This window comes from Anthonomus grandis, chromosome 13 (assembly GCF_022605725.1).
Source record: "Anthonomus grandis grandis chromosome 13, icAntGran1.3, whole genome shotgun sequence".
Lineage (NCBI taxonomy): Eukaryota > Metazoa > Arthropoda > Insecta > Coleoptera > Curculionidae > Anthonomus > Anthonomus grandis.
In genome coordinates this window covers 4,779,024-4,805,265 of record NC_065558.1, presented here as the reverse complement: position 1 = coordinate 4,805,265, position 26,242 = coordinate 4,779,024, and the positions used below count along the sequence as shown (strand labels likewise).

The 26,242-nt window shown below is 29.4% G+C and overlaps 1 protein-coding gene across 1 annotated transcript; it reads left to right on the top strand.

Annotated features, from left to right (window-relative positions):
* The first annotated feature begins 4,679 nt into the window (after nucleotides 1-4,679).
* Nucleotides 4,680-19,551, top strand: LOC126743909 (cuticle protein 7-like). The gene is made up of 5 exons (XM_050451181.1): nucleotides 4,680-4,824; nucleotides 8,643-8,768; nucleotides 8,825-8,990; nucleotides 9,048-9,212; nucleotides 19,301-19,551. Exons 1-5 carry the CDS (start codon nucleotides 4,810-4,812, stop codon nucleotides 19,432-19,434), a joined length of 606 nt encoding a protein of 201 aa, XP_050307138.1. The 5' UTR covers nucleotides 4,680-4,809; the 3' UTR covers nucleotides 19,435-19,551.
* The last annotated feature ends 6,691 nt before the right edge of the window (nucleotides 19,552-26,242 follow it).

The following is a 26,242-nucleotide window of genomic DNA, read 5'->3' as shown; positions in this document are numbered from 1 at the left end:
CATAAACGCATTTACCGAATTTGTTAAAATCTTTACATTTTGTTAGTCACTTTATAAGGTATCTTTTGGAATTCTGTCAGGGGTGTGTGCCCACGGGCTAAGTCGGATGATTTTTTTGTAAAAAAAATATCGCCCGGTACATTCTTTGTAAGTATGATATTTCTTTTAAATAAAGCATCTAAAAATGAAACTTTTTAGTCTCTTAAATTTTTTGCGTATAACATCGAATTTTTTGTTTCGTTTAGAAATAAATAATTAAAAATCATATCTCAGCACGTCTCGGGCCTCCATAGAAAAAAATAAAATGCTTTAAAATTAACTGACAAATTACTAGCATGTTTATTATTTAACAGCTAAGAAAAAACGTTAAATAAATTTTTTTGCAACAAACATACTTGACCGAAAACAAAAATTAATAAGATGCTATTTTTGATGTTTAAATTTTAATGCAATGGCGTCGCAAATGGTTACCTATATAAAATTTATTTGTTGTTTGTGTACGCCACTATTTTTTTTTGTGCGAGATATTTGTACAAATTTAAGCAATTAAAAATACGATCGCTTAATTTTTGTGAAAAATGAGAAATGAGAACCACGACTGTCAATACAAGCACGCAATCTTCTTCTTATCGACTGGCGCACACGTTCGAAAATTGCTGGTGTGTTGCGTATGACATTAAAAGAGTTTACAATCCGGTTTCTTAAGTCGTTAAATAAACAAGCAAGCGATTTCAGATATCCCCAAAAGAAATAGTCCAGAGGATTCAGGTCTGGAGATCGTGCTGACCATAGTTGAGGTCCCCTCCGACCTATCCATTGCTGAGCAAAAGTATCATTTAGATAGTTTCGAGCGACAAGACTAAAATGAGCAGGTGCACCGTCGTGCATAAACCACATGATATTTCTTGTTGCTAGTGATACGTCTTCTAATAAATCTGGCAATATTTCTTCTAAAAATTGTAAGTATCATCATTCAGTCTAGGAGGGAGAAAGTGCAGTCCGATAAGATGATCATTGATAATTCCGGCCCAAACATTCACGGAAAACTGCTGTTGAAATCCATCTTCTCCAATGGCATGGGGATTTTTAAAGTCCCAAAGATGGTTTTTGTGGAAGTTTCTGATGGCTTCCCGTGAAAAACAGGCCTCATCTGTGAAAAGAATTTTAGCCGTAAAATTTGGATTCTGGGCAGTTTTTTGAAGAAACCACTGGCAAAACTCTAATCGTGCAGGAAAATCTGTTGGCAACAGTGCTGAATGTGGAATGGATAAAGTAAATTTGTGTGCAAAACCCTCCAGACACTTTCGTGGCTGATGTTAAACTGTAACGATAATCTTCGCGTGCTAGTTGACGGATCGTCTTCCGCTGCTTGCAGAATTGCTTCCTCTAGTTGTGGCGTCATTATTACCCTCGGTCTACCAACGCGCTCAGCATGAGCATTGACAGATCCAGTCTCACACAGACGGGCATGGAGTCTTATGAAAGTTCTTTCTGCTAGAATTGGTCTATCGGGAAAGCGTTCATGATAAATTCGACGGGCTTCTGCACCATTTCCATCTGCAAGGCCATAAATGACATGCATTTGAGCTAATTCGGCGTTATTCATAGTTATCTGCACAGTAAAACACATTCAACTAACAGTACCCAGTACCTGGTAAATGTTAATGTAAGACATAGGAATGTTCTTATCAGAGAAATTTTTATACATACCTGCATAAATATGTAGTATTCCCAATAAAATCAATTTTGAAGCATTTTAGGTTTTTTTTATGGAGGCCCGAGACGTGCTAAAATATGGTTTTTAAAATTTATTTCTAAACGAAGCAAGATACGAAAAAAAATTAAGAGACAAAAAAGTTTAACTTTTAGATGATTTAATTAAAAAAAATATCATACTTACAAAAAATGTACTGGGCGATATTTTTTTACAAAAAAATCATCCGACTTAGTCCGTGGGCACGTCCCTGAAATTTATATGCCAGATGTGAGAATTCCAAAAGGTACCTTATAAACTGACTAACAAAATGTAAAGATTTCAACAAATTCGGTAAATGAGTTTATGAGATATTAATAAAAAATCGATTTAAAAAAAAAAGTTTAACACCCTGTATCTCGAAAACGAAGCATTTCCGGACATGTGTTTATATGAACTTTTTTACTTAAAAAATGACAAGGAATTACCCCTTAAAATTAAAGTCATCACTTATGTTACACCCTGTATATTTGGTCCCGCGTTTGGTCGGAACTCTTTTACGACCCGGATCGTCACTTAGATTCGTTTCGTCATAGTTCCAAATACAATTTGGCGGAACGTCCTTAAGTTCTTCCTCCAAATTATTAAAATATTCAGTTATGGTTTCTTCATTTATTTCGGCCCGTGATCTTTTTATGTTACTCGCAAACCGTTGCGTTAGTGTTGGGTTTCCAATCTTTTCCAGCGGTGTTTTCTGGAAACTGCTTCACCGTTCTACCCTCGCGCTCTAAGTAGTTTTTAACTAAATATTTAAGGTCGGTTTGGTCGATGGGGAACCCATAATGAGAAAGAGTGCAAATATGTGAAGTAAATGCATCTTCTTCAATTTTTGTAAAAACCGGCTGACCACCTATTGATTTTGTGTGTCTATTTTTAATTTTGTTTTTTATTGTCCCAACTTTAAATTGTAGGGCAGCCTTTCTCTGAGACAGTTCTCCGTTTTTTACTGCTTCTACGGCTCTATGTAAAGTCTCTTGGGTGTAGTTAACATAACTCCTAACACCGGCTGTGCGTTTGTAGGTCGAAGGCATAATTTACTGAAAAAAAGCCATTTTCAAAACCGTTGATAAAAAAAGAAACACAATTTTAATCTTTTTCCTTGTTTTGAGACAAAGTCACCCCCGTGAGTCAAAGTCCCCCGACTTTACGGTAATAAACTTTTGTGTTTTAAAAATGCGGTCAAAAAAAACAATCGATTTTGATTTTTTGTCATTTTTTTCAGTCAATATTCGTTTAATTTTTTTTTTGTTACAAGCGATGAAAAAATACATATATTTATTAACAGGAACAGGTAAACAAAATAACTGATATTGATAAGTTTAAAATTTCTTTATTTTAGCACATTTAAATACAAAAATCGTACTTGGGGTTATCGAAAGTCCAGATGGAAAGAATTGCTGGAATCCTTGTTTTGATATAACAAGGCATGGCATAAAGGCAGATCGCAAGAAGGGTTATTTCCAAAAAGGGGTAATTTCAAAAAACTATTTAAGATTTTTGAACCTAGGAACACTAAAGGATAGACCGAGGAAAAGTCGTAAAAGAGTCACTATAGATCCATTGAGGATCGCTTTATAGCTCAAATATCAAAAAGAAATCCTCAAGCAGAACTTCAATTGCAACTTTTGTAAGCTACAGATATTAGTGTTTCTTTATGCAAGAAAATTCCATTCACCCTCACATACCAGGAGAGTTGCAAAATGTTTCTTAGAAGGTGAAGCTGGTGCATCTTTGGAGTGGCCTTCTTGCTCACCTGGTCTTAATCCTATAGAGCGCCTATAGGATGAGATCAAAAGAAAGATCAGATCTCGTCAAAATAACGCTAGTAATACAGAAGAACCTATATTTAGGAATTGGCAAATGTTCCTCAAGAATAGCATGCCTCGTCGAATTAGTGCTTGCATCTTACTCAACTTATTGTTATTTGTTTTATTATTAAAAAAATTGCCGTAACTTTTACTTATTTTTGTTGTGTATACTTGACACTTTTTTTAGAAGGTATCTATGGCTGATATTGACTGAAAAAGTGATATATTTTGTGTATTATAGATAGTTCCCTATGAGATATTCTATATTCGGCTATTAAAATAGCCGTTCCAATAAACATGAGAAAATCTAATAAACTTATGCTTATCTGTAGTGAAACAAATTACGTAAGAAAAATAAGCACTTTTTCCTTCAAAAGACATTAGAACTAATTAAAATATTTCAACACCCACCGAAACCGTTTACCTTAATTTTCCGTGAGAAATGTGCCAAACAAAACGAGCCATTGTCTTAAAATTTTTTTGTCTTTTAAATATTTTTTTTTCTGCTAAATTAAACAATAAAATCAAAGAAATGCTTTTATATTAACCTTAAGTATAAATCATCACCAAACGAGTTTTAACCAAGTAATTGTTACGATAGGTTTCCCAATTAAATGGTAATTAAGGCTGAAATGATGCCTCGGTTTAATAAGGCGTGTAAGTGTTTTAATTCATCCGATAAATTGGTATAATTATCGTTATTATGAATATATATTTTGTTTATGTGAGAGTTTTTCTGGCATAATAATTATATAGGGCGTCCCAAAATAAGGACCAAAGGTAAGGAAATATTTGATACAATTTTCAACAATTGGGTCCAATTATCGTTTTCGAACTTTTCTCTTCTTTCTCTCCTTGTCTTTTTGTTCAAATATATATATTATTTAACCAAATGTGCATAAATTACGCAAATGAGTAAACCTGTATGATCCGATTTTCCTTTGTTCCAAAAAAAAAATAAAATTCCCCAAACTTTCTGCATGACAATGGCCAATAACGAAGAAACCATTACACTTAGCGCAAATAACCTTCATCTAGGCCGAAATTCAGGAACTCATTATTGCAACACTTTTCTTCAATAATAATTATCGTTTTCCAAGGTGGGGAATTGTTTTTATGAATTTGCGTTTTGGGAACCACGCATCAGGTTCCAAGCGAATAAGTAGAAGTGAGAACTTAAGTTGGACGTTATTCGATAATTGTTTTTACTGCTAGAAATAGTCGGGGAAAAAGTGGTTTGTGTCAAATATGTGTAATTTAAAGGTAATTTGGGTGTGGTGCTATAGTGATTAGTAAATTGTGAAAAATTCGGCCCTTCTATAGAGCTTTTATTTTTTCCCTTGATGTAACAATATTACAAATGAAGCAGAAAATAATAGGAACATATTTTTTTATTTAACTAAGGTCTTTAAGTCATATTATGACTGTTTAATTTTTCGTTCAGACTTCATTAAATATAACAGAATTTTATATAGAATAATTTTTTTTTGACAACTTTGACTATTATATAATTTGTTACGATAAATTTTATTAAGATTTATCGTAACAAATTATTCTCACATATATTCCATTAAAATTGAAACTCCTGGAATATTCCACGTAATTTCTCAAACTGTTCACATCTTTTGCAGGAATCTATAAGACAAAACATGGAATAAAATATAAAGAAACATAAAGATATTGTTATATTATGTTGGTTTTTAATGAAATAGAAAAAAAATTTCGCAATTTGGTCGTTCCAACGTTTGTTTTCAAGGCTGATTTTTCCGGTTATTCTATTCCAGGCTTTTCAAATTGAACATTTGCTTTTTTGTCAAGATATTGCGCTTCAAAATTTGTTTCTCTTAATAGTCCTGCTTAATTCAGATACTACCTATTACAAGTAAAATTATTTAGAAGAAATTTTTTTTTTATTCCAGGCTTATTTCTTTCAACCAATGTTGCCAAGAAATAAAACACGTTTAGTTCGAATCTAAAATCTGCAATGTCTTGAAAAAATTTCTCCAAAAGTCTAAAAGTTACGAGAATTTACGTAAAATGGATGAAACAAATAAAGTGAAAAAAAAGATTAAAACTCAAAAAGATAAAGAAAAAATACAAAATAAAAAAACCAGAAAGGAAAAATGGACAATGAGCAAACAGAAACATAGATCAGCAAGAGTAAGAAAGTAAAAAAATTAAAAGCAAAGAAAGATAGAAAATTAATACAGTATAACCTGAACAAAATTAAAAATATTAATCCAAAATTTTATAAAAAATTAATGGAAAATTTACAAATTATCAGACTAATTACCGATAATCTCTGCATAGTTTTATGTAACCACTCAGTTCAAGGCTTAAAATCTAAAAAAATAATTAAAAAATTCTCTATAAGTATCAAAGCTACAGTATTCAGAACACTATTCTATTAAATTGTATTCATTGAATTCAAATAAGTCTAAGTATATTTATTTTAAAAATATTAAACCTTATCCTGGGAACATGGTTGATATTGTATGTTTTTTTTTAGAACTAAGCCTTCTTCAACTAGCACTATCCCCTCTTCACCTGAGAATCTTAACGATTACTTTGTAAAAGTGGCTAGAAACCTAATGACTACTATAACACCTTCTCATGATCCACTTTCATATCTCTCTAATGAAAACTTACAGAGTTTCTTTTTTACCCCTGTACTAATTACAGAACTTCAAAGTACAATAAATGAAATAAGAAACAAATTATCATCTGGTACAGATGGTCTTACTCTAAAAATGTTCTCAAATCTGCCTGATAACACCTTAAACCTAGCTAACAAATCATTTCAAAATGGGGTCTTTCCTAACTGCCTTAAGACTGCAATAATTATTCCCTTGCATAAAGGTGGAGATAAAGAGCAAGCTTCAAATTATCGTCCAATCGCTCTCCTTCCAACATTATCGAAGATCATAGAAATATTGGTTAAAAAAAGGCTATTATCGTTCCTGTTTAACTATAAAATACTAACTCTCCATCAATTTGGCTTCTTGAGTAATAAATGCACTAATGTTCTCCCTTCTTAACAGTGTTTACTCCAGTATAAACAATCATCATTCAACATCAACTATTTTCTGTGATTTCTCCAAGGCTTTTGATTGTGTAAACCATACTATCTTGATCAACAAATTACAGCACTACGGGTTCAGAGGAACGCCTCTCTAACTTAGCTACAGAAGTCAGCTTGTAAAGGTTGATACGACCATGTTTTCTAGCAGACCAATAGAATGTGGGGTATCTCATGGTTCAGTTCTGGGCCCAATTCTGTTTCTGCTGTTTATTAATAATATGGCCCATCTTAACATCAGCGGCAAAATCTGTCTCTTTACCGATGATAATAGCTTTACATGGATCAATCCGGATGTTGCGGCACTTCATGCAACTATTGCTAAAGACCTTATCAACATTAAATCGTGGTGCGATTTGAATCTTCTCTGCTTAAACATCTCAAAAACTAAAGTCTTACTCTCTCAAAATCTAAAGTACTTAGCAACACCAGCTTGGACGTTGTTGAATCTGTGAAATTTTTGGGACTTATTGTTGACAGCTCTTTGAAGTGGGAATTACATATCGATGTTTTATCTAAACAATTAAGTTCAGCTTGTTTTGCCATAAGATCAGTTTCCAAGGAACTAAATCTTTCGTCATCAAGAACAGTGTATTGTGCCCTTTTTGAGTCCCATCTTCGTTACGCCATTCCATTCTGGGGCACATGCTGTGCGACTCAGTTTGAGCGCATTTTTAAACTACAAAGAGAGCTCACCAAGAAATGTTTAAAAGATTTAAAATATTAACTCTTCCAATTATATTCATTTTTGAATCTATTTGCTTGGTTCGCAAGCATATATCAGAAATTCCTAATAGACCATCTCGCAATTATCCACTTCGAAACGCAGAGCATGATCTTTATGTGCTAATCCCAAGGTCAGAATTAATAAAAAGCTCTATTCTTTACAGAGCTAAAAAATGCACAATCATCTGCCTTTGGAAATTAAATCATTGACATCTTTTCCTTGATTTCGCAATGCTTTGAAATCATATTTACTGGAGAGAGCTTTATATGCAGTAGATGATTTTTTTTTAATATTCATTTTTGAGTATCATGCATGCACTGGTTAATTATTAAATTTTTTACGATGTAGAATAGCAATATTTCGTATTGCTAAATTTCTATAAAAATTTTTATGACTTCTTAAACATTGTATTAATGTTTTTGACTGTTTTTGTTACTTTTTTTATTTACTTTCCTATTTTCTTACTTTTTACATTTAGTATAAGTATAAGAAATTCAACCAGGTACATCTTTTGTACCCAGTTTTGTATATATTTATTTAGTACTTGTATTTTGATTTCTATATTTGTGTGTTTTGCTTTTTATGTATAGCTTAGTCTACAATTTTTTTTTTCTTTTTTAACCATAAGGCATATTTGATTTGATCTGATTATCACTGATTTCAATGTTAAAAATCGTAAAAACTATTAGAAATATATCCATGTATTCATCATATATTCTTCATGTGTAAATTTGAATTCAAATCAGTCCAAGTGATCGTTTGGATAATATTGTACATAAGTGATGTACAAAGAAGTTGCTTGATCCTCAAGTCATTACTTCAATAGCAAGAAGAATATTTAAAACATGCGCTCCCAAAAAAGCGAATGACTTAGAAAAATGCGTTATTTAAATATTAGTTTCGATCCAAACCATTTCAAGTGGTAATTTTGAAAATATTCACCTTTTTTCAATTGTTGGACTCAATAATTTTTCCTAAAATTTTTAGATGTACTTGTATGATCAGTTTTATGCATTCAAACTAAAATCCTAGCAACATTAATTTAATATTCAAAAAATGTGTTGCTTCTAAAGATTGCCAATACGCAATAAAAACCATCATCTACCACATGTCTCTAAGCACTTTATGCATAATGTATGTAAAGTACTCGCGTATCAAAACAAAACAAAGCAATTTCTCTTAAAAAAAACCTTCAATATAAGATTCATGTCGTAACACCAATAACGTTTATATTTAACGAAGAAAATGAAAGTTTTTAGATAAAACTCTTTTCAGCTACTTATCGTCATCATATCAACCCTTTTAACGCAAACATTAGCAGGGATTGTACAACCCAAATATACTATAAGCGATCCTCACTATCATCACAAATACTCTTCAGAAGAATCAGTAGATTATTATGTAAGTAATATCTAATAATTTAAAGTTCAAAGCGTCTCTATTAAACGTATTTTCAGTCTCCTCCAAAATATGCTTTTAAATATGGAGTCTCTGACCCTCACACCGGAGACCATAAGACCCAAACCGAAATAAGAGATGGAGAAGTTGTTAAAGGTCAATACTCTCTGGTAGAACCTGATGGTTCTATTAGGACTGTTAATTACGTAGCAGATCCTGTGAATGGTACCCTAAGTAGACTCCTAATTTGATATTTCATAATTGAGCTATTTTTATTAACAGGATTTAATGCGGTGGTGTCTAAAAGTGGCCCAAGTGTACACGAGGAACCCCAGCAACATTTGGTACCAGAGAAGCCGATTTATGTTAAGCCCAATTATCCCGTAAAAACTGTAGAGCCAGTGGTTCATTATCAAAAACCAGTTGTAAAATATACACAAGCCATAAGTGAGTATTTTTTAGGTTATGTACGCCATCTGTGGTCAAATATCTAAAAATTCTTTGAATAGTTACTGTGGCACCTAGTATAAAGTTTAATGAACTGATCTGCGCCATCTCTGGTTAAATCTAAGAAATTCTTTAAATAGTTACTGTGGTACCCACTATATTGTATAATGACGCCATCTGTGTTTCAATGTTGGACTTCATAGATGTTGTTTTCTCTTTTGAGAGCAATGACGCCATTTACTGGGCGAATTTCAGGCTTTTGATGAAAATTTTTTGTACCGCACCATCTGTCAAGTCGGACTATCAATGTCTTTTTAACTCAAGTTGAGAGAAGTGAAAGAATGAAACGCCATCTCTTCTTCAATAGAAATATCAAGGCTTTAGTACCAGGTAGTAACGTACTTACTATTAAGTCTCACCATCTGTGTTTCACGTTATGCCCTTGAAATGCTGGTATAGCACGTAGTGAGGCCATTTATGTTCCAGTAGTAGACTGTTAAAAGAATTGTTCGCCTTTAAGTTAATTGAATAGAGGTAGAAATAATCGCATCAACTATTTCTTCAATTGCAAATGCAAAGCTTTAGTACCTGATATAAATAAATTTTTAGTACTTGTACTGCTAATAAGCAGCACTTCAACTATCATCAATTTTTTTACTTTTCAAGTGAAGAGAGAAGAAATTATAGAATAAAACGAATCGGCGCCATCTATTCTTCAAAAGGCAATTCAAGGCCTTAGTACCTATAGTACTGATGTACTAAATACCTCTCGCCATCTGTGTTTTACTTAATGTACCCGATCTTAATATATTTTAAGTAGTAATAGCAGGTACAAAAGCCATCTGTCTTTCAGTAGTTTAACCTTTAAAAGATTTTTTCTCCTTCAAGTTCAATGCATAAAGAAAGAAACAAGGAAGAAAACAAGGCTTTAGTACCTGTAATGATGATGTACTATATAGTATCGCCATCTGGTTTCACCGAATGTACTTTAATTCCCGATCTAATATTATATTCAGTGCCTGAAGTATTGGTATAGTAGGTACTAAGGCCATCTGTGATCCAGTATTAAGGCCGTTAATAGAAATTTTCCGCTTCAAATAAGACGACAGAGAGCTGAACAGAGAATGGAACGCATTTGCGCCATCTTTTTCTTCAATGATTAATTAAATGCGTGACTTTTCGGTACGTTTAACAATGCCTTAGCATATAATATTGCCATCTGTATTTTAGTACTTCAAACATCGGGAATTCTTTTCGTTTTACAGTTAAATAAATAGAAGATCGATGTAATTGCACCATGTCTTTCTTGGAGTACCAGTATAGTAAGTAGTATCGCCATCTATGTCTCAGTTCTTGAAACATCACAGTAAATTTACTTTTTCTCTCTTACTCATTATCGCTCTCTTTGACGAGCACTTACAGTATTGTAGTGCTTCTTCAATATGAAATATGGCCATAGGAATTTAATATGTCATTTTTTCAGACTTTGTATTCAAGGATTTCGATGAAAATTTTCTTGGTCAGTACTTTAACCGTCAATCATTTTTTTGATTTGAATCTAGCGAAGAGAGAGAATGAAACGAATTTGCGCCATCTCTTAGACAATTGTCTCAATAGACAATTCAAGGCTTTAGGACTTGTATAGTATCGTCATATATCGAAGTCATATACAGTGTGTCCCAGGATGAACGAATTTATACGTAAAAATTAAAAAAAAATTTTGGGTTTGAATTGCTCAATTTAAGGTAATTGAGATTGAGTTGTTGGACTGCCTGGAATTACAAATTATTTAAAATCAAAAATGAAAAATTCTAGGCAGTTGAATACACGTCCAGGAATTACTTCAACTGCCTGAAATTTCTCGAAATATCCAGGAATTACAAGGACTATATAGTCGTAAACCTTTTTTATTTTTCAATTCCAGGCAATTGAAACTGAGCTCTTTGACTGCCTTAAACTAAAAATAAAATAACATTATGAATCAAGAATTGCAGGCAATTGAATGCACGTCCAGGAATTACCTTAGCTGCTTGGAATTTCCCAAAATATCCTCCTGGAATAATAGATACTATATAATCATAAACTACTTATTTTTCACTTTCAGGGAATTAAAACTGAGCTGTTTGACTGCCTGAAATTACAAATAAAACAACATAATTAATCGAGAATTCCAAGCAGTTGAATGATACCTTGATGTATAATTACCTTGACTGCCTGGAATTTCTTAAAATATCTTCCTGGAATAATAGAGTAGTACTTTATATTAGCAGAATAATAATTTTTCAAATCCAGACAATTAAGACTGAGCTGTTTGACCGCCTGGACTTTCAAATAAAATAACATTATAAATCAAGAATTTCAAGGCAGTTAAAAGCAAGAAATGACCTCAAGTGCCTGGAATTTCCTAAAATATCCTCCTGAAATAATATAGACTATATAGCCCTAAACTAATTATTTTTGAATTCGAGGCAATTGAAACTAAGCTGTTTTACTACCTGGAATTACAAATTAAATAACATCATGAATCGGGAATTCCAGGCAGTTGAACGTCACATCTAGAAATTACCTCAACCGCCTGAAAATTTCTAAAATATCCTAGAATAATAGGAGCTATTATAGTCGTAAATCCTTTCTATTTTTCAAATTCGGGCAATTGAGACTAAGCTGTTTGACTGCCTAGAATTTCAAATAAAATAACATCGTGTATAACAAATTTCAAGCAGTTGAACGCAAGTCTAGGAATTACCTCAACTGCCTGGAATTTGACAAAATATTCAGGAATTACAGAGACTATACAGTCGTAAATCCTCTTTTTTTCAATTCAAGGTAATTGTGAGTGAGCTGTTTGACCGCCTGGAATTACAAATAAAATAACATCATGTATAACAAATTTCAAGCAGTTGAACGCAAGTCTAGGAATTACCTCAACTGCCTGGAATTTGAACAAATATTCAGGAATTACAGAGATTATATAGTCGTAAATCCTCTTTTTTTCAATTCAAGGTAATTGTGACTGAGCTGTTTGACCGCCTGGAATTACAAATAAAATGGCATCATGAATCAAGAATTCCAGGCAGTTAAAAGCATGTCCAGAAATGACCTCAAGTGCCTGGAATTTCCTAAAATATATTACCGGAATAATATAGACTATATAGCCGTAAACTAATTATTTTTCAATTCCAGGCAATTGAAACTAAGCTGTTTGACTACCTGGAATTACAAATAAAATAACAACATGAATCGGGAATTCTAGGCAGTTGAACGTCACATCCAGGAATTACCTCAACTGCCTAGAAATTTCCAAAATATCCTGGAATAATAGGGGCTATTATAGTCGTAAATCCTTTTTATTTTTCAAATTTGGGCAATTGAGACTAAGCTGTTTGACTGCCTAGAATTTCAAATAAAATAACATCATGTATAACAAATTTCAAGCAGTTGAACGCAAGTCTAGGAATTACCTCAACTGCCTGGAATTTGATAAAATATTCAGGAAATACAGAGGTTATATAGTCGTAAATCCTCTTTTTCTCAATTCAAGGTAATTGTGACTGAGCTGTTTGACCGCCTAGAATTAAAAATAAAATAACATCATAAATCAAGAATCTCAGGCAGTTAAAAGCAAGTCCAGAAATAACCTCAAGTGCCTGAAATTTCCTAAAATGTCCTTCTGGAATAATATAGACTATATAGCCGTAAACTAATTATTTTTCAATTCCAGGTAATTGAAACTGAGCTGTTTGACTACCTGGAATTACAAATAAAATAACATTATAAATCAAGAATTCCAGGCAGTTGAACGTCATATCCAGGAATTACCTCGACTGCCTGGAATTTCTCAAAATATCCTACTGGAATAATAGATACTATATAATAGTAAAATATGGAAGACGCAATCCAAGTAGCCGCCAAGGTCACCTGATTTAACCATTTCTGATTCCTATTATAGGGCCGGTTCAAGCAAATTGTTTATTCCGAGTCATTACTAAATGACAGGGAATTAAAACAAAGAAAATTAAAAAAAATAATTAAAACAAAAAAAATTACTAAAACAAAGAATTAGAGACGCTTGTAATTTAATTTCCATTGAATTTCCATTCGCTCATCCTCGGACACACCGTATATAGCATAGCGATCTGTGTTCTACTAACTAAACTGTTAAATGAACTTCTCTCCTTCAAATGAATAGGGGTTGGAGTAATTATACTATCTCCTTCTTCAATTACGAGTTCCAGGCTTTGATACCTGATATAAAAAAAAATTCAACACTTGTTGTACCAGTATGACATGTATATATGTATATGTATATATGTATGTATATATATACCACCTATGTCTCAGTAGTTGAAATATCAGGGTATATTCACTTTCTTATTTCACGAACACTTTTTTCGACGGCCACTTCAAGGTTTTTAACCTGACTTAAGCAATTTATAGGAATTGCAATACTGCTTCACCCTGTATCTTGGTTTTACTGCTTAATTTATCAGCAATTTTTCCAACTTTGATCAAGACAAATTCTCACCTGTGTTCCAGAAATTGCGAACTATACGTTGATGATTTTTGGGCCGAGAAATGATGAAGGCATTTTATGACGTAACCAAACTAACTTCTCCAGTTATATAATGCCCTCGTTGCAAGGTAATTAATACATTACAAAAGTCCACAGCGTTCGCTTACAATAACAACCAACCGATCAAGAATTCCATAATCAATTTATTTTCTATTATTAAAATACAGTCGGAAAGATTTATTGCACGTCATCTGCAAAATACGGTGGTGAATATTGCATTACGTACTGAAACGAGGAAGAACGCCAATATAATACCATTTACATACAATATATCGGTATCGCGCTATAATTTCTATATAAGAAATTTACACAATGTTGTTGAAATTTCATATTGTTTCACATTGTTCACCAGAAGAATAATGTTTAATTAAAATGTAACTTGCATTAGTGTCTCATACAGCACTTAAAGGCGTGGATTTACTAAAGGAGGTAAACGAGTATCTTTGAGAAGATGTACTATATTATATAGTATATGATGAGGCATCAGGACTATATTATAGGAAATGTTCTCTCTTAAATTCCTTAGCATATTAAAGGGGATAAATGACAGATTCAATGACCTCCGAACAATTTCTCTTTTAGTTATAATGACAAAAGGACCTTATATAAATTCAAAATCTACTTAAGCCCGACCACCCATCTCAGTCAATTATATAATGCAAAAAAAACTAGATTACATTTTTCGGGTCTAGACTCAAATATCAAGGCCCTATGGTAAATTAATCCGCGGCTGACATTAATGAAATCTCTTCCAACCTAATTATGCAATTAAAACCGGTCGCCAAAACCCGAATTTCCTGGTAGCATTGTTTGGAAATAAATAAAATCTAATGGGTTTTTGGAAGCCCGTATATGCCACCGTAAATTGCCTTGTGTGGGTTATTATGCAGTTTATTTTTTTATTGAATTATAATGGATTAAGTTACAAAGAAAAACTGAATTTATATGAGAATGCTATCGAAATATGATATCTTTGAGTGTCTCTATTTCAGGACATTTCTCTGATTGAGTCGTTTTTAAAGTTTGTAAATGAGGCTTGTAATTGTAATTTTTTAATAATCTATCTTAATTTTTTTTCTTCTTACAGCTATTTTTTTTTTCAAAAATTCCTTTATTTTTAATTTTTGTATTACAATTATTATAATATTTAAGTTTATTTGCCTTGAGGAAGCATGCATTTCACTGCTTGTAAAAAACAGAAAGTACTAGAAGATTAAATGTAATTTAAAAGAGAAATGGAATATAATGAAAGTTATTTAACTGCCAAAAAAATAATAAGAACTAAATAATAAAAATAAATACTTTATTTCAAGAAAGAAAATAAGATATAAAAACATTGCAAAAAAGACAGACTTTCAGAAACTGTTTTTTCAGATAGTTACAGCTCCTCATTTTCTCTTCTTGGACACTTGATATTTTTTAAATTATTTATTTATTTCTTAATTTTTGAAAAGAAACTGTTTTTTCAGATAAATTTATTTATTTACTTTTATTAACAGTCAATTTTTTTTTCTTAATTTTTTATTCTATTCATGTATATATTTGGGTCCAATTACTTCGCACAAGCATGCGCTTAACTGCTTTGAAAGAAAATAGAGAATGAATTAAAAAAAAACTGTCTTTAATCCATTTTAGCCTCACTAAATGAGCTTCAGGCCTCATAAAACTGAGTGTAACTCAGCAAATTATTAAGCTACAAAAATTTTTTATACATGAAATTGTTCAGTAAGAATTGATGCAATTTAAAGTGAAAACCTCATTAAAATGCTTAAAATAGATTTTAAATTATCGTGGATTAAAGTAGGATTTTTATAAAAATATATAATAAAATATTTGAAAAAATAACGACAATAAAAGCTAAACATCTTTAGTCTTTCAAAGTGAATTTTTTATTTTTTTCCAGATAAAATTCAGTGTTTTAATAGTATTTAGCAGTTAAAATTTTCTGTTGTTTTCTTTAATTTTTGATTTTTTATTACTTTATTTTTATTTAAATTTAATTACACCACAGGAGCGTGCGCTTAACTGCTTTGAAAAATATAAACAAATTTTTTAAAATTGTCCAAGATTCCATTTTAGCCTCATCTAGGTCTTAGACCATAAAAATTATTTATATCTGAAATTGTTCAGTAAGAATTGCTTTAAGTTCGAGTGAAAACCTCATTAAAAAGCTTCAAATAGTTCTTGAATTATCGTGGATTAAAGTGACATTTTTGTAAAAAACAATATGGCTGAATTACCACTGCTGTAGCTTATTTAATTTTTCTAAATTCATTCATAAATCCCTCTAGAGTTTCGTGAAAAAAAAATTCAAAAAAATCATCTTAAAAGGTTTTTGAATACCACTCAAAAGTATACATTAATGATTTAAATCTTAAAATTTAATTTAAGGGTCACCTAGGTCCAGGTCAATAAATCAGAGGAAAACTTAAACAAATTCGTAAAGCACTTGAAATTGTTCATTAAGAATTGCTTTAACTTTAGGTGAAAACCTCATTAAAATACTTGGAATAGTTACAGTAAATTAAGTAAATCAAAAAACAATTATAAGCTAATTTCTATGGTCATCTGGTCATTTAAATATTGATATAATAATTAGTTTCAACAAACTGTAAGAGTCAAAAACAATAATTGAATATATATTACGTAACAAATATATATGTATACATTTTTCCAGGTTATGTTTGTCATTTGTCCTTTTTTTATATTAACTTTTTATATTAAGTGTTCTTTGGGTTTAAATTTTATTAATCTATTTTAATTAATTATAATACTTACTAACAAGACATAATGATTTGGTTGAATAATTATCCGGACTATTTTATTTATGTTGTTTTTTATAGTCCTTACGAATGCGTGATCTATCAAAAACTAAAATGGCATAATAACTTTAAGAGTGAATTAAATGAAATTTTTCTTAAATTATTTAATATAATTGATAATACTTACTGTTTTGCGGGAAAGATAATAAATAAAAAGCAATTTTTATAAATTAAAGTTCTTAATTAATTGTCTTTAACTTGTTTATTTTTTATTATTATTTTATTTATATTTAAGTTTATTTACTCCACAGAAGCATTTAACGCATGCTTCAAGAAAAAATTGAGAAAATTAAAAAATACTTTTCTTATTAGGTCAACATAAAATAAATTACAAGAAGCATATTCAACTGCATACAAAAAAAAATAACTATCTAAATGCAGTAAAAATGATTATAAACTAACTTTTATATTAATTTAATAATTTTAAAAGGGTATAAATATTAGCATCAATAAACTGCAAATGGTAAAAAAAATAATTAGATATTAATAAACAAAATTTTTTTATATTGTTTAAATTAAATAATAATAATTACAGTATTTCAAAAAAGCAAGATATTCAAACATTAATTTAAACTGTTAATAAAGAATTAACAAATACAATTTTAACTGCCTAAAAAAACTAAAACAAATATTACCTGAAAACCTGAAAAAACTAACTTTGCTGTTAAATAATAAAAACAAAAAATTCAAAAATAGTGTAAGAATTAATCTTCTCCTTATAAAAAAATGTATTTATTTAATATACACTGCATAACAGAATATCTCAATTACAAAGCAGTGAGTCAACAACAAATCAGACTAAACATAATTAATATGTAAATCAGCAAAATAAAAACTTCCAAACACAACAGATAGAACTACTGACAAAACAATGCACCAAAGCAAAGGTGGTCATATAAATTAGGCTTATAGATAAATAAATAATTAGGACAAAAAATTAAAATAATATAATAATTTTAACAGACAAGTTAGATGGAGAAGGACATGCATACATATTTTGTACAGTCGATTTAAAACAGTTCAATCTACCTGCTAGAGGGTCTGAGGTAAAATGTTTGCAGATAGAGCAAATACAGGTGTTAAAAATATCAAAGTTAATACACAAAGTATTTTATGTTGTACACATAAATGATAAAAGCAAAAAATAGACACTTAAGGGTATCTTTGTTGTGAAATTCATGGCTATAGGTCTTGGCTGATTCAAATATAATAGTTTCAAAGTATTTGGTGAAAGACATTTTACTACCAAAATCTACTCCCAGGTATTTAAATGAGTCGGGTCGATAATCAGATATTAAAATTAAAACTTTTGAGTTAACATCATTAATAGAAGCAACTGATGTCGTTCTGAAAGCCAAGAATCTATAGATTATGGAAGAAACCAAATAGGAGATCTGTATAGACCTTTAAGAAATCCATGTAAATGGGACAAAAGTCTACGTGTACCTGATTAGAAATTCTGGTATATATATTTATTTCTAAACTTGCTATGGGTCTGTAAATGACTGTAAAAATGGGTCTTTTTTGTGGATAGGACATACTTTTATACTCTCCCAAATATCAGGGATAGAGTTAGTGCAAAGACAAAGATCGAAGAGGTATAAGATAGATTTGACAAGAACATAAGTGGAATCTTTTATTAAGAAGGAAAGTATTAAGTTTGGATCACTTATTAGTTTGTCTTTAAAAGACTTTGCGATTTGAGCAACTCACCTTCAATAAAAGACTTAAAGTCTTTTAAAGGAAATATGACATCTAGGTCATCATCGTTGGTCATGTCCATTGACGAAAAAATCAGAGGGTACATTAACAGTTTCTTCAGTATTAGTAATATTTGTATTATTGTAAATCATGGTGTTAGGAATCTGACTAAAGTTTGAACGTTTTGAATTAATGTAATTCTCATATGCAGTAACAATATCAGACTTAATATTCGTTCGTAGTATGTAAAATTCTTGATATGTCGCATTATATTTTGTCTTTTTGTAATTCTTGTGTTGTTCTTCAGATGAATGTCCCTATTAATTTCAACAGTGTACCAAGGTCTTGCATTTGGAAGGTTATTTTGGACTAAAGGTATCCAGAGTTGATATATACATTCATATATACATTCATACTGAATGTATATATACATATTGTATATATACATTCATACCAAGAAATTTGTGGAAAATATCACAGGCACTGTTTAAGTCTGCTATTTCATGAAATTCTTGATAGTTTGCTTTTTCAAAGTTATACAGTAAAGGTTGTGTGGATTTGGGGTTTTTATTTGTATGATAAATGAAGTAGTTATGCATTATGTTAAGAACCAGTGGTAAGTGATGTAGTACTTTATTGCTGATAAAGTTCATAAGTGTTAAAGATGTTCATTAGTGTATTTATTTTGTAGTTTGTCAAAGAATTGTTGTCAAAATAGTCTGCATATTCTTTAACATTTAAATCTCTATGAAAAGAATTTTCCGGTGTTAAGAAAACATATTTTTACTTAGCTGCAAAAAAATTATAAAAATGTACTGAAGCAGTAAAAAATAATAAAAAATATGAATTAAGTATGTATAAGATACAACTGAAATACTTGATCAAAAACTAAAATAATTTAGAAAAAATTTCTTTATTTCAAAGACAAATAAATTATAAACAAGATATAAATTCTTAAACAAACAAAATTAATAAATATAAGCTTAATTTAGTTCCAGACTATCACCCTAAGCACCAACCACAAGCAGCTTACTACCCTACAGAATATCAGACAGCCTACGTGTATCCAGAGAACTACAATTTACACGAATACTACAGCGATGATCTTCATAATAAATACTATTAATAATGTAATTTTTAAAAAGTCACATTGTATATACGTATTTATAGTCTTTAATTGTATATTAAGCACATACAGTTTTTATACTAATAAATATTCCATTCCTAATTATAGGAAGGAAAATTGATTTTTTTATGTAAGAATCTCGTCAAACATGTAAATGACGACGATCCCATTAAGTGAAAAAAAGAAAAGAAATTGCACAAGGATGAATTTAAAAGTCAACCTTCATTTGAACGTTTTTATGAGGGGAAATGTATGGAATTCTTTGTAAAGATGAACATCAGATAATTTTTTCATACAATTCCATTGTTATGGTGTGACAGATGTTTATGGTGAGCAATGTAGAGCTTACAGGCAAAGTCTATATATTTCTACTGATTATATAGACTTTTATATTTTTAAAGTATATAGAAATAGTCAATTGAAATATGTAGACTTTGTTACAGAGTTTAATACCATATGGAATAGATTCCTTGGTAAATTCGAATTGATAACATTGACATTGATAAATAATAAATAAAAGGAATTAATATAATTTTCATTATAAGTGACTGCTATAGAAAATATTTAATACATTTCCATAGCTTAATCGCTAAGTGCTTATACATAACATTAAATTTACATTAACAGATGACAATAGATTTTTACGATCTCATTTTAATACAAAGCTGATAAGTTACACTTACGCATAACCTTCGAATTAAAATTCTTTTGTTCGACCAATCAAAATGTGACATAACTATTGGGACACATTATATTAGCTACTAATGGAATAATTTTTTGGAAAAAATTAATGGTGATTGCTTTTCTTGATCTTCCAAAAGCAGCTTTATTATGGCCATAAAGTAATAAACACCCTGTAAAAAGACTAAAAAAAAAATTAACCAGGAAACATCAACTACTTTAACTTTTAACACCTTGATTACAGGTTACATTTAAATGTTTAAGTTGGTAAAAGTAATCCCGTAGTGCCTTAAGCGTTTTGCTGCAATTAAATTTTTACAACTTTATTTAGAAAAAAAAACAAATATTTTAAAAGAGGTACAACCTGACCTATCGAAGAAGGAAACCCCAAGATCCTTTTACATGCAATTAAAGTTGCGTAATAATGACAATTATATTTAGGAGTGTTTGAATGAAATATCTATAAATGGATAATGTAGGAAATTAATCGAAATGTAGGTATACCATTAATGGAAATGTTTCATTTTTTTTAAAGTTCAAATGCAACATCTTCTAAATGTACATCCTTGTTTCGGTTATTCGAATAAGGATATTATTTTCAAGGAGCAATTATTAAAAGAGTATTTTTACTTATTGACTTTATCAAGAAAATTCTTATTATGAATCGTAATATAGTAATGGCTTACGTATATATTAGTCCAAATTACGTGATAAAATTACAGTTTTAAGGTGATTTTAGTAATAGTATTAATTGGTCAAAAATTTAATTTTTTTTGCATTTTTAGGCATTTTAACTCAGATTTACGATGACGATTAATTTTTGTATAAACTAAGTTATTTGATGATAATAGGGAAATAACATGCGATAAATAGAGAGAAATGGTTGAAGAATTTTAACGTCTTCAGAGAGAATATCTCATCTGAGTGTCAAGGATTGAAATTTTTAAAAAGAATATGAAGACGGAATGACAAAAAAAGTAAATAAAGAAAAAAATAATAATAAAATTAAATAAGACAAACGAGAAACAGTAGCAAATGAATTGGAAACACTTATAAATTAATAAATAATATTCGCAAATAAACGGTTTTTCTTAAAATGAGTTGGGCAATATGGTATTATTAAACGAAATAATTGAGAGCTTATTAGCACATGAGTATAAGTCGAAAATGAAGTTTTAGCAAACGATCTATTTCCTTTACTGAATATAATGACAAAATAATTAATTAATTGAAATAAATAAAGCGAGTAACTAAAAAAAAAACGACAAATAATACTGGATACTTAAGTATTACAAATTCAATATTTTTATTTAAAAAATTCATACATTAGGAAGGAATATTTTTTTTTTTAATTTATTAATGTTTGATAATCTGATATTATTTATATTTTTTTTTCCGATTTTTAGTACTCTGTGTAATGATGCCGCTAAACTTGTTACCCTTTATACAAAATAAATTGTAATTTTTGGACAAAAGATATTTATACTTTTCTTTTCTTCACTAAAAAAAACAAGCAAAAAGCTGAATAGGAATCTAAAAAACATAAAAATATGCATTAAAAATAATTAAAAAAAAATTCATTTGAAAAAAATCGGAAACAATAACACAATTAATTAAAAACTTAGCTTTTGACTTAAAATATGCTATTTTTTCAATTTAATTGTTCATGTGGAAAAACATGATAACAGAAAGAAAATTAAAGAAAAAAAAGCACAGACAACAATAAATAAAAAAAAAACAATAAACAATAAGGAATCCATTGAAAATACTATATGAAGAAAGTCCATCTGCCTGAAATAAATAAGAAAATAACATATTAAATTAAAGAGGAAATATTAAAAAAAAAATTATGTAATGCTGAAAACAGAAGTATGAAAAAATAAATGAAACAAACAATTATTGATGTGCCTAAAAAAATAAAAAAAATGCAGAAAATGTATTTAAATGACATAGCAGTAAATAAAAGAAATCCATTAAAAAATGCTAATAAGTTTCTAAGAATATTCATAAAGACACGCTTTTAATTTATATTAAATATTTGGCTTCAATAGATTTTTCTTATTAATAAACAATAATTCTTTAAATAAAACACTTGTTTGAAGTTTAAATTAGACACCAGAAAAATATAAATTACATTTACAAAATTAAGAAGATTAAGGAGTGAAAAAATGAAATAAGAAACAATAATAAATTATTTAAAAAGACTTATAGATGTGCTAAAAAGAATGTTAAACAAACGCTTTTTATTATTATTTGTTATGTTAAATATGAGATTTTTTCAGCTGAAAATTGAGTGTGGTATTAGACATTTCAAAATATAAAATGCTCCTTAAAAAATAATAACAATTATTTACATATTTTCCGTAAAAACTAATGAAAACTCGAATTTTTCATTTTAGTAAAAATTAAATAAAAAGTAGAGTGAAGGATTTCTTTTATTTCAAGAATGAATTGTAACAAAATAAGTACTAAAATAAATAAACAAAATCAGTAACAATAATCAATTAATTAAAAACTTTGATTATGACTCGAGATATGAAGAAAATAAGGGTAGGAGTAAGGCTATAGTAAAACAGAAATGAAATGACAAAATAAGACTAATAAATTAAAAGAAAAGGTAGTATGCAGTAAATATGCGAATGATAATGATGAAACACTTTTTATTTTATTAAATATTGGACTTTTTCGGCCAAAGATTGAAGTTAGTATTAGACACCTTAAAACATGAATTGGTCTATAGAACCTAATTACAATTATATTATTTGAAATTAAATGAAAGCTAATGAAAACTCTTATTTCTTATTTAAGTGAAAATAAACATTTTAAAAAATTGGCCAAAAAAAGATCAAAATAATTTAAAAAAAAAACAGAATTAAAAGAAATAAAAAATCAGAAAGACTAACCAATTAATTAAAAACTCAGGTTATGACCTGAAATTTGCAATTTTTTCCAATTGAATTATTTATTTTAAGAAAGACGATAAAATAAAGAAACACAAATAACAGGAAGTTAAATAAAAAACGAAAAATTAAGATAAATCTGCTAATAAATTTTTAAATAATAATTATTAAGACACACTTTAAATTTGGCTTTAATAAACAAAGATTTCAATTAATAAGCAATAGTTTTTAAAATAAGAATATTATTAATTTAAATTTATTTATATTTTTATTTAGTAAAGGAAATTACATTTAAAAAATTAAGGGGGGGGGGATAAACCTTAAAATAGATGAAAATTATTAAAGACATAAGAAAATGGTATTAAAACTTTTAATATTATAAATATTTTTCTTATTTGGATATTTAATAAAATCAAATCAATTATTATTAGTTGATAGCAAATAGTTATATAGATACAGAACCAGAGCAAGAGTCATCAAGACTCATCATGAAACTCTCTTTTCATACGTGTGAGATGTGTATTTATTTTATTTTTGTTTTACAATTTTAATTCGCATTTTGTTTTATTTTTGCTATTTTATTTTAGGCTTAAATTTTATTTATACCTTTACTGTATGTGAGACATTTTGTGTTTTTTTATATGTAAGCCATTTTGTACAAGCACACACTTTTTTCAATTTATTTGCATTTTTTTTTAATTTGTATTATATTATCTATATTATGTATTACCTTTTGTAGCTCAAGCTAAATAAATAAATACATTATTATGGTTATGAAGAAGTGGTTTAAAAATTTAGGTTTAAGGAATATTTCAGATTATACCGCCACATTTTTTTTTTTGGATCATATTAATGAAATTACAGAAAAAAATATTAAAAAGATATAAGAAAATAAATATAGGAATAAATAAAATAAATAAAAAATAATAACAAATAATTAAAAACTTTGATAAATCGATATTTTTTACTAGCCCTATTATTACAAACACAGTTATTGACAAAGCCTTGCTATAAGCTAAAATCATTCTAATAAAATACAAATATCATAGAATTCAGAAAGTCATTCTTGAGTATAAAAAGTGGGTATAAAATACATTAAAAATTTAACAACATTAAAAGTGTTAAATTTCACTCATCGCATAACATGGTGGTGTCATCAGCGAACATTGCTACCTTGCCTCTTATTGGTAGAACTCGCCAGTCATTATTATATATATAACAAAAAGAGTAGGGGTGCGAAGACAGAACCCTGAAGAACTACAGTGAAAACATAGTTCCTGTGAGGAACAATTGTTATTGACCTTGTGATCACGATAAGTAGGATCTGCCATTCCAAGGCTAAGCTTTTAGTTTGGACAGCAGTATCCACAAAATCAAAGGCTCTGAATACATCACAGAACACCACTGCAGCCACATCACCCACATTCAAACTGGCGTAGATAAGCTCAAGAAGAACAAACATAGCCTCTACTACGCATTTTCTTTCCTGGAATCCAAACTGGTTAGGACTTAAAATGCTTAAAAATTAAACCATCACTAAATTCTCGACAACTTTGAACATAACAGGCCTAAAATTAGATGGATTGTTGTGGTCACCACCTTTATGGAGACGAACAATCATTACTCTTTTAAGAAAGGTAGGTAATATATTTGTTGTGAAAGAATCAGCTAGTGTCTTTCTTGGAAAGGCCAAAAGATCCTCCAAATAATTTGTCAGACTAAAAAAATGATTAAGTTTCTAAAACATATATATTTTGCCGTAAAAATGAAGAGAAGCCTAACAGGAAATCCAGTAGTCCGGTTCTTTTTGCACCTTCTAATAACTTGTATCTTCCTAAAGCTCATCGAGATATCACATCAAAACCTCTCGGATCAGATAAGCGACAACAACATTAACAAAAAAAAAAGAAAAATCTAAAGTCATGCATCGTAATTATAATTTGTGAATTGCAGATTGATAAATCCTTCTTTGCACGGCGTGATTTACGTATCTTCGAGATCGTGTGTTACGCAACTGAGATGTAGTAGAAAAATCGGCGAAACCGAATGAAGTAGAAAGCAAAAAGCGGTGCAGCGCAGATAATGCCTGCCGCTTATCTCTGATTTGAAACCAATCTCAATCGGGGTATTGAGATATCTGTCAAAAGTGAGAGTCCTGTTGGTGATAGCGTTTTGCGCTGGAGATGGTATCGGTTTTTGTAAAAGTTGTTAGATATTAATTGGGTACCTCTTCCCAACAAAATTCAGCTTTTTTTTAAGTATATAATAAGTTTGTTGTAATTTAAAATATTTCCCTATAAGGATTAAATTTTTACCCTATTGTAGTACTGCTATAAAAGGTTTCAAAAATACTTATAAGAATACTGAAAAGCGTTTACTTACCTAAAATTATTTTGAAGTTTATTGCAGTTTTCAAACCATTTGTTAACGTTTCTTGATTTCCTTATTTAATTTTAATTTTCTTTTTTTACTCTATTTTTTTTAAATATATTTTTGTTTCATTCAAAAATTTATTGGTCTGCTTAATTTACAACTTTTCAACCTTAAGTTAAAAACGCGCAACACCAGTAAACAATAAAGAAAAACTATGTACGTCAGCGAGTTATTATCTGTTTTAAAGAGCTAGATTAGATCGAAATTAAAAGAGCGACGAATATATCTACCAGAAAACGATTTTATAAATGTTTAGGGAAAAATAGTAGCCATTTGGAAAATTTCCTATATCAATTCTTTTTTTTTTGTTAAATTTCCTACATGCTATTGCTATTATTTGAGCACATTGTCTATGGAAAATAAATAGTCTCATCAAAACTTCATTTCAGTAGTCATTAATAATGTTCCTTTTTTTAAATTAGATTTTCAGGGCTTACTAAGTAATTTACAAAATAAAAATATTTAAAATTATAAAAAGTCATAGAAATAAATAAGTATTTTTTTTTAAAACGCGGCTACTTAGGTATAGGAATATGTTATATTAAATTAAAGGTATTTTAATCATGCATTAGAACATAAAATAAAATACAGGGTGTTCCATTTAAAAAAATGGTTCTTTCGCCATGTTAGTAAATGAAAGATATTTGTTTAATTTTTGACGACGCATTTATTAATACACAGCCAGTCAATTAAATTATTTAACAAAATGGCCTAAAAAACTGTACCCTGTAGAATACCAAATTTGACATAGAGAACTTCGGATAAAATATTTAAAAGTTTAACACATTGCACTA

What these genes read in the sequence shown, in the direction of transcription:
- LOC126743909 (XM_050451181.1), top strand. An exon ending in AAGAATCAGTAGATTATTAT is followed by an intron (nt 8,769 to 8,824) that starts GTAAGTAATATC and finishes ACGTATTTTCAG; the next exon opens with TCTCCTCCAAAATATGCTTT. An exon ending in CGTAGCAGATCCTGTGAATG is followed by an intron (nt 8,991 to 9,047) that starts GTACCCTAAGTA and finishes TTTTATTAACAG; the next exon opens with GATTTAATGCGGTGGTGTCT.